Source organism: Helicoverpa armigera, chromosome 15, assembly GCF_030705265.1.
Source record: "Helicoverpa armigera isolate CAAS_96S chromosome 15, ASM3070526v1, whole genome shotgun sequence".
NCBI classification, from domain to species: Eukaryota; Metazoa; Arthropoda; class Insecta; order Lepidoptera; family Noctuidae; genus Helicoverpa; species Helicoverpa armigera.
In genome coordinates, this window is record NC_087134.1 from 7942517 (window position 1) to 7951522 (window position 9006).

The 9006-nt window shown below is 38.6% G+C and overlaps 1 protein-coding gene across 1 annotated transcript in view; it reads left to right on the plus strand.

The window, feature by feature from the left end:
- Window positions 1-8616, plus strand: part of LOC110378316 (guanine nucleotide exchange factor subunit Rich) — a 41426-nt gene extending 32810 nt beyond the window's left edge. The window contains 5 exon segments of the mRNA XM_064037971.1: window positions 1117-1397; window positions 2817-2940; window positions 3358-3513; window positions 3894-4082; window positions 4541-8616. Of these exon segments, the coding sequence (XP_063894041.1) occupies window positions 1117-1397; window positions 2817-2940; window positions 3358-3513; window positions 3894-4082; window positions 4541-4862 (1072 nt within the window). The 3' untranslated portion in view covers window positions 4863-8616.
- Window positions 8617-9006: the final 390 nt, after the last annotated feature.

Consider the following 9006-nt stretch of genomic DNA (forward strand, 5'->3'; position numbering starts at 1 on the left):
AAATGCTATATATTATATCGATATTTTCAATCGATCACCTCGTTCATTTAAATGAGATAGTCTGTCGTCTACCTGGCAACATTCAGGTTAAGTTTTAATGGCGGAACTAGCTTAGATTCAATAAAATAAATATTAATTATGTTTTTCAATGCTAGGGTACAAGAAATTCTGAAAAAAAATTGTTAGTTTTATAAAATTAGGACTTGATTTTTAATAATAAAATATTCTTGACACTCTATCACAAATAAGGGGCCCAACGGGTGGCAATGTCCTTTTCTAAGTTAATAAGGTCTAAATTTGCTTGAAATTTTATTAAGTCTCAATGTATTAATTTAGTCACTTTGAAATTATAAAGTACTCACAGTTTGTCTTCGTAACACAACACTTCACCACTCACTCACTTATACTCGTCGCAATGATATGCGGGGTACTCCTCCCCCCGCACCGCAGCCGCTCACGCCAACAGGAACCAGCAGCGCCAGCGCCGACCGTTGTGTACCACTAGTACATACACGCGTACGCGCCTAACATAAACGGCCCGCCGATGCCGCTCGCGCTGACGTCACACTCGCGGCAGGTTGACCGTGCAACCCTACGACACCGTATGACGATGCACACCAGTCCTTCACCCGGTTCCGAAGGACCACTTTGTACAACGTCCCAAAAATATCTCGCAAGAGAATAAAACAATCGTGTCCAGAGCAAGACAATTTATTGCACATAAAACTGCATAGGTCGTATATCGGCGGAGAATCTTAACACCGCGATGTAGAAAAATGACGTTTCGGCACAGCGCCATCTGTTATCGATTTGCGGTACTAACGGTAAACAAACTTTATCGATTTTGTATGGCAGTTTCACGTAGTATTATAAATTATGTAAACAGAATAGACATAGATAGATATATATGTCCTTTATTAGGTACACCAATTTTTCATTTTTGATCTTAAATCTAGTTAAAGTAGATGACATAATGGGCGGTCTCATCGCAAAAAAAAATCTGCCAAGTATTTGGCAGATTTTTTTTTCAACTCAAGTAATTTTCACTCCACTTCTCTCTCACACTCAATCTACCTTACGTCCTCTACATAAATAATATTATCACCCCTCCAACAGGGATTCATACAGCGGTACAGCCGAAGAGTTCTTCATAGACATGATGATACAACGTCACGCGCGTCTCCTCCTATCCACCGCCCGACTCTACGCACTAGGCAAGATGGCCGCCGCGTTAGACTTACATCTCGTCGCGTGGCTCGCCGGCGAGAGGGAACGGGCGGCTAGAGTAGATAGTGCGGTGTTGTGTGTGAAGAGACTGCATGAAGACTTCGCCTGGCCCTACCCTGTGGTCAATGACGCGGAGCAGTACTTGCAGAGGAAAGGCAGCACTGTTACAAGTAAGTATTCTCTAGTACAAGGCCAGATGGCCGCCGCGTTAGACTTACACCTCGTCGCGTGGTTAGCCGGCGAGAGAGAACGGGCGGCTAGAGTAGACAGTGCGGTGTTGTGTGTGAAGAGGTTACATGAAGACTTCGCCTGGCCCTACCCTGTGGTCAACGATGCGGAGCAGTACTTGCAGAGGAAAGGCAGCACTGTTACCAGTAAGTACTCAAAATAACTAGGTAAGATGGCCGCCGCGTTAGACTTACATTTAGTCGCGTGGTTAGCCGGCGAGAGAGAACGAGCGGCTAGAGTAGACAGTGCGGTGTTGTGTGTGAAGAGACTGCATGAAGACTTCGCCTGGCCGTATCCTGTGGTCAATGATGCCGAGCAGTACTTGCAGAGGAAAGGCAGTACTGTTACCAGTAAGTATTCGTCTTATTCATCTCTACGCACTAGGCAAGATGGCCGCCGCGTTAGACTTACACCTCGTCGCGTGGTTAGCAGGCGAGAGGGAACGGGCGCCTAGAGTAGACAGTGCGGTGTTGTGTGTGAAGAGACTGCATGAAGACTTCGCCTGGCCCTACCCTGTGGTCAACGATGCGGAGCAGTACTTGCAGAGGAAAGGCAGCACTGTTACCAGTAAGTATTCATCACGCACTAGGCAAGATGGCCGCCGCGTTAGACTTACACCTCGTCGCGTGGTTAGCCGGCGAGAGAGAACGGGCGGCTAGAGTAGACAGTGCGGTGTTGTGTGTGAAGAGGCTGCATGAAGACTTCGCCTGGCCCTACCCTGTGGTCAATGATGCCGAGCAGTACTTGCAGAGGAAAGGCAGCACTGTTACCAGTAAGTATTCTCGAAACTCTAGGAAAGATGGCCGCCGCGTTAGACTTACACCTCGTCGCGTGGTTAGCCGGCGAGAGAGAACGAGCGGCTAGAGTAGACAGTGCGGTGTTGTGTGTGAAGAGACTGCATGAAGACTTCGCCTGGCCCTACCCTGTGGTCAATGATGCCGAGCAGTACTTGCAGAGGAAAGGCAGCACTGTTACCAGTAAGTACCTGAGAAATTCAGAATAGTGTGAGTGACATAATGTTTTGTTAATGTGCCATATCAAGTATCAAGATGACTGAAGATGGTGTCAATTCAGTGAAAAACTTAGGGCACAAGTTTTGACACTCGTAGAACACAATAAGCTCCAATATAAAATGGTAAGACTTAATAGAAGTCACGCACTCCACTCACAGTGGAACTTTTCCACTTCCACATTTATTAAGAAATAGATGCTTTGGTACTTAGCTACATCCGGTTAGACTGGAAGCCGACCCCAACATAGTTGGGAAAAAGGCTTGGAGGATGATGGTGCAGATCCATATTTTGATAACAAAAAAATACAATAAAATCACATTAGTTAATATTTATTCTTGCTTTACTTAGGTTCATATACGCCGTCAGCGGAATCAGACAGCTTATGTGGTGATAGCGGCTACATGAGCCTACCGTTACGCGCCGCATTGCCTCTGATGACCGGCGCCGTTCCCGTCTCGCCTGGACCTGTCAGGTAAATAAACTACATATACTTACATAGAATAATGATAGTGACTAGTTATCTGTACGGGATATTGTAGTACACAAGATAGTCGTACTGTGTAGGACCAACTGTGTGTACGCGTATTTTCGAAGCATTTGGCCTCGTTATGTAAAAAAAATAGTCAATCATCCAAGATCTGCTTTTATGTAGAAACCCCACCATACATGATCCAGAATATATGTCTAGTACATAAGTTGTTTTTCTTCCATTTCTCTGTATCAGAAGACAAACTAACATCCACTCCCTTACTCATGTCCTCTTTCAGGCATTCAATGCATCATTTTCTCGGTCTACCTCTCCGTCTTTCCTCATGACCCATGGACTGAATATTACATAATAAATATTTTTATATTTTTTTATATTCGAAATGTGGTTCTTGCCTTACAGTTCAGCGGGCGAAGGCAGCGTAGCTGAAGGCGGTGGCGTGGCGTGGGCAGGCGAAGCCCTAGGTGCGGGTGAAGAGCGACGGTATGCCGCGCTCATGGAACGCTTGCATCATCACCAGGCTGAACGAGGCTCTCATACTTCACATGTGCAGCTCAGGTTAGTTATGTAGTTAGGAGAATAACAATTTAATATGTATCTTAAGTACTTGAACATATTGATAATTCATATCGATAATTGCCTGCAAAAATATATAGGTACACGCTTGTCTATCGATATTATACTCTATTTAAATTGGCACTCAAAATTAACGTCTCCGCATTTTGGACATGTTTTCTTTCATCAACGTGAAACGTGAAAAAAAATTGCTCTTGCTGATACTCTGTAGTCAACTTTATACAACATATAATTGAGTACAAAATAGTGGTCTGACATGAGTCAGACCACTATTTCAATATTATTTTCAATGATGAAAATCTAACACATAAACATGAATTTCTGCAATTTTGTACAGTGCAACATCATCTTGACATTTCCAGATATTACCTCCAACTGATGACAGAAGCCAGCTGCGTAGAATGGGCAGTGGTAGTAGCAGTAGTACTACGTGACGCGCTGGCCGTTTTGCGGACGACCAACGCGGCGCGGGGAAACGATGTTAGTCTGGATGCTGTTCGACGCCTGCGCAGGGCTCTGCAGGACATATGCGCTTGGACTGATGCTGAGTGGTATGATATTTATATTTTTGATAAAAAAAAATTGGTCTTGTCATAAGTCTAGTCTTGTCCCAACTATGTTGAGGTCTTCCAGTTTGAATGAATACAGCTGAGTGTCTATGGTTTACAAGAATCTACTGCCGATCTGACCAGCTTAACCCAGTTATCTGGGCTTGTACGTGCGCCTTGGTAAGACTAGTTGTCAAACTTTCAGGCTTCTGACTACTGTACTCGTAACGACTGCCAAAGATGTTAAAATGACAGCCTTGACCTTCTAGTTTATCGTGCCTTCCGAAACACAGATGAACACGTTATGACAAGATGGACAACCATACACGGACCCACCGCGCCAAGACTTGGCGCGGTGGGTCACTTAGTGTTCTTAACCTTATGATCAATCAATCCACGTGGCTTTGTTTTTTAGATCTTCTAGTCTTTAAATAAATGAACCTCGTATCTCTTGTTTCCAGTCTCGGCTACAAACCATTTATGATGGCGATAAGCAACCAAATCCCATTCCTAACATCGATCATCAACTCGCGAGAACGTCGGATATCGATGTCTAAGACTCGCGTGCGGACTTCAAGCACCAGTTCTTTGGGAGCTGAAGTTAAGCCAAAGCCACAGACTCAAGAAGCCAAGCTGCCTCCACCACAGAAGGCGGAAGTGTCGAAGCAGGCGGGGAGGAAGGAGTCGGCGGGGGCGGAGCCTCCCCTCCGTGACGGTATCCCCACCCCGCCCCCTCCTGCGCCTGCGCGGGACGACGTGTCCACCGGCTGCGTGCTCATGTAATACTTAATTTTGGAAAGTATGTATAAGGAAAAGACTCGTGTCAGTATCAATTTTACAAAGTCTGTGTCATGGCGGCAATGAAAGCGAAAGTGTTTGTTAAGTTGTATGTCTCGTAAAATGGCTACTGTCACGAGTTTTTTAGTCTGGTAACATTTTTGTCAGAACTGAAAATTCTGATGAAACTTGGTTTTCTTCTACAAACAGTAGAACTAGCATAGTTAGACGTCAGTCGAGATTTAGATAGTCGTTAAAATTAAGAATAAAATTTTATTAATTTAATACATTTCGTACTTTCGTACTCTAGAAACTTTCTTGTATAATGTAATTTTTCACTTCGTCTCGACATTTCTAATCAATGTTCTTTCTTGAATTGTTTTGTAAATATTTAGGTAAAATTAAATGAATCTTTATAGTAAGTGACTTTTTCAACCTTATGAAAATAAAATTAATATTATGATCATTTTGGTGCTGAATAATGTATACATCTCAATATTTATTTGTGTAAATTGAATTCATTATTATTTATTTATTCTCTAGTCTATTAGTAATGTTTAATAATTTATTTCTATCAATCAATGGAGAGGCCGTGGTCTAGATTTGTGGGTTCAAAATATTAAATAACGAGATACCTCGAACCTTTTGGAGGGGGTCATATTTTTGTATTATTTTTATTAGACAATGCCTGGTATTTGAAATTTTCCTAAGCACCTCTTTTCTTTGCTCTTCCCGTCCCTATGTCTCTAGACCGTGGACTCGAATTAAACTAATTTCATTATTATCTATTTGTATATTCATTACTGTACTTATACATAAATAAGTATTAGTAGGTATGAAGGGCCTTACTACAAAAACTTTAAACCCTGTTTTACACTTGTCTAATAAAATTTTGGCTGCAAAATGAACCATATGTCAACGTCATAATTTGACATTTTTTTAGACAAGGCATAAACTGACGTTAAAAAGTTTTTGTGGTAAGACGGTTAGTGGTTAAAATTAAATTATCTCATATTTAATTTGAATTGGAAGCAAATAGTGTGTTCGTAGATATTACTGTCATTATGTACGATATTAGTATGAATTTATTGTTTAATATTATCGTCATTGTTTGGTGTATAAGTAGCGAGTTATATGTAGTGAATATTAGGTAGAATTGTGGTAGATTCGATACCAAAGACGAGAAAACTTACAAAGAGAATAAACCACTATTTTAACTTTTGAAGACACCATAAAAATGAACAAGTTTTCTTGTCTTTGGAGCTATATTAAAACCATAAAATGGCAACTGTCTAGATCGCCCCACTGCCAAATAATCAGAATTTCTGTTAAAGAAAATAAAATAAGGTGATTGATGTGTTTCCTATTTCGCATAGTGAAGTTAAAATTAGAATATATAATGTAACAGTTCGAATCGATTAGATTTTTTTTATGGGGCAGCCTCTAGCGATCTAGTAACAACGGGATCTAGGCTTTGAGTGCTCCAATCAAATCTACAGGTATTTTTTACCGACTGCCTAGAAGGGTTTGTTGTTTTTTGCGCGTATCTTGTTTCAACTCAAAAGACAACAAAAAAAATCTTTAAGAATAAAACAAAACATAGTTCTCAAACTTGTTTCTAAACAAGCAATAAAGACAACTTTCAAAGATTTATCGAACTTATTTTCTCGTCACTGCACTCAGAGCCTCGATCTTAACAATTAGATCGCACATTTTATATACTAACAGTACAAGTAGATGTAGATAAACATATTATTACAATATTAATTATTATTTAATTTAATAGACACTATAATTCACATTTAAATCGTCCATTACAGCAATAACATTGGTTTAGTGTTGTGATGTATTTTGCTCATTTTCGTGATGCGAATTATTATTTTTTTGTGTTGCTCAACTTATAATCTCGACGTTTTATTTATTGCTCACAACCATTAATTGAATAGCTGAATATTTTTACATTATTTTCACACTACGATATAGCTGTGATAAATTATTCTGAGATAAAGATGTTACACCTTTTAGGCTGACTGAAAGCCGCTATTATCGATAGTTTTGATAAAGTTTCAAATAAATATGTGAACAAGAACTTTAATGAATAGTACTTCAGAATTTGATGCTGTTTGAGTACATCAATTTCAATTATAAAATTCGATAGGTACTTCACCATGGAGGTCCTATCAAACACAATATGACGTTACACGCAGCTCAGCTTTAAATCGTTTCCCGCCATCTCGGTGCCAATTTTTCTTAATAGTATCCCCCGAAATAAATTATAATTATTTTCATAACTTATTAATGTTTAAAATGCCGATTAGTACAAAACATTTGATTTTGTTGTGACCATAATAAAAATTTACAAATTTTTATTTTATAAGTATAACAATATCTTCATAGTCATCTTTATTTTTAAGTTATATTTTCTTCAGATGATATTATTTAGTTAGGTAATTTATGTGGATTGAGACGCGCTGATAATGGCAAGATTTGCTTTATAAATTGGTTTTACTGTCTAAAACAGTCAATTTGGTAATTCTGTGGTGGATTTATCCCATTCCGTATTTGTCATCTACTCTATACCATAGACTTTATAAGAGTTCATACAAAAGCTAAATCCTTCTTTTAACGCGGACAAATCCAGCACCGATCAAACCCATTTGCCATTTTCAGCAAGTTTCTTTTTGTAGATATTATAATTATTGTATTATAAAAATAAATCTAGTAATGTCAACTTACTAAGAATTTAATATGGGTCATTCCAAATTAACTTTGTGAATTAAAATAGCAATAATATTCATCATTCCTTTTACAGTTGTAGTTTAGTAAGATAATTAGGTCAATTATTAAATGAGTGTAAGCGAATTAAATGGGGCAACATCGTTATTTTTTCAAGTCATCTGATATTTATACCGGTGCTAACATAGTTTAAAGAGAGAGCCAAATAGCAAATATATTTTGGTTCAATGTTGATATGCAATTTTTAATTTTAGTTGTAAGTTTGAACGTATCAAAGAATACAGATTTTAATCAGGTCCACAAAAATACTTTTGGGGTCATCAGCATGAAGGTGCACTTACACCATATCTATAATGCAAGCACTAAAGTTAGAGCAAGAGCATTCTTGTCGAACGAAATCATTTTTTTTACGTTCAAACATTCATTAGATAATTTCATATGCTATAGGGTGTTATTACTATAATATCCTGCAATCAACTTAACTATGCTGAGGATCTATTTAGACGTACATAACAAGACACACCTGTCGAATTTGCAATGCCAAAAATATTTACTTTTGGCCTCACCAAACTTGATGGCGGTTCGCAACTATGTTCGCATGCGACTCATATATATGGCGCAGTGTCTCGCGTGATGTTCCGAATCGACAAAAAGTTTGATGATAACTATTCCTGGCTACATTCATACGACAAGGTGTGGTGGTGAATTAAATTGTGGCAGTCTGAATAGGTCTTATCCTGTTGAGTTAAACGTTGCAATTGGTAGTTACTAATTAATTATGAACCACAATATGCATGTAATTTTTTTATTCCGTATAGAATTTTGGTGTTCTAGTTTTTTACCCTGAGTAGCGTAGCGCTAAGTAGTAAATGCGTTGCGTCCGAAAACACATTTCAAGTGGTTTAATAACTAACCGGATTTCATCCCTCACCCTTATTTAATTTGGATGTTTATCGTTGTAATTTTTATAACAAAATTTGTAATTGTCAATTTGGTGTTAAAAAATTAAAGTAAATAACACTTTCGTGATTTTGTTTTATTTTCGAACGGTATCCAGTTCCTATTTTAAGTGTTTATGATAATTCTAAGACAACCGACAGTATGGTCTGTTTTTGTCCAGTAGGTATTTCCAACTCAAATTCTACCAAGCAAATAAATCGTCTATTACATAAAATTGCAGTAGAGTTCAAGGTAAATCGGTTACTGACTCTATTATCCAATACTGAAATAAAACAACAATACTCAAGGCAAGTCATTGATATTTTTTGTGCGCATTACAGATTTTTGCTATTGTTGTAGCTGCTAGCCTCAGTATGATCGAATCTCGTTTGCCCTGTGAAAGCATTACCTATATTTTTTGTATGTTTGTATGTAGTCTGTATTTGTGTTGCCAGTTTTATAAATTTAACTCGTT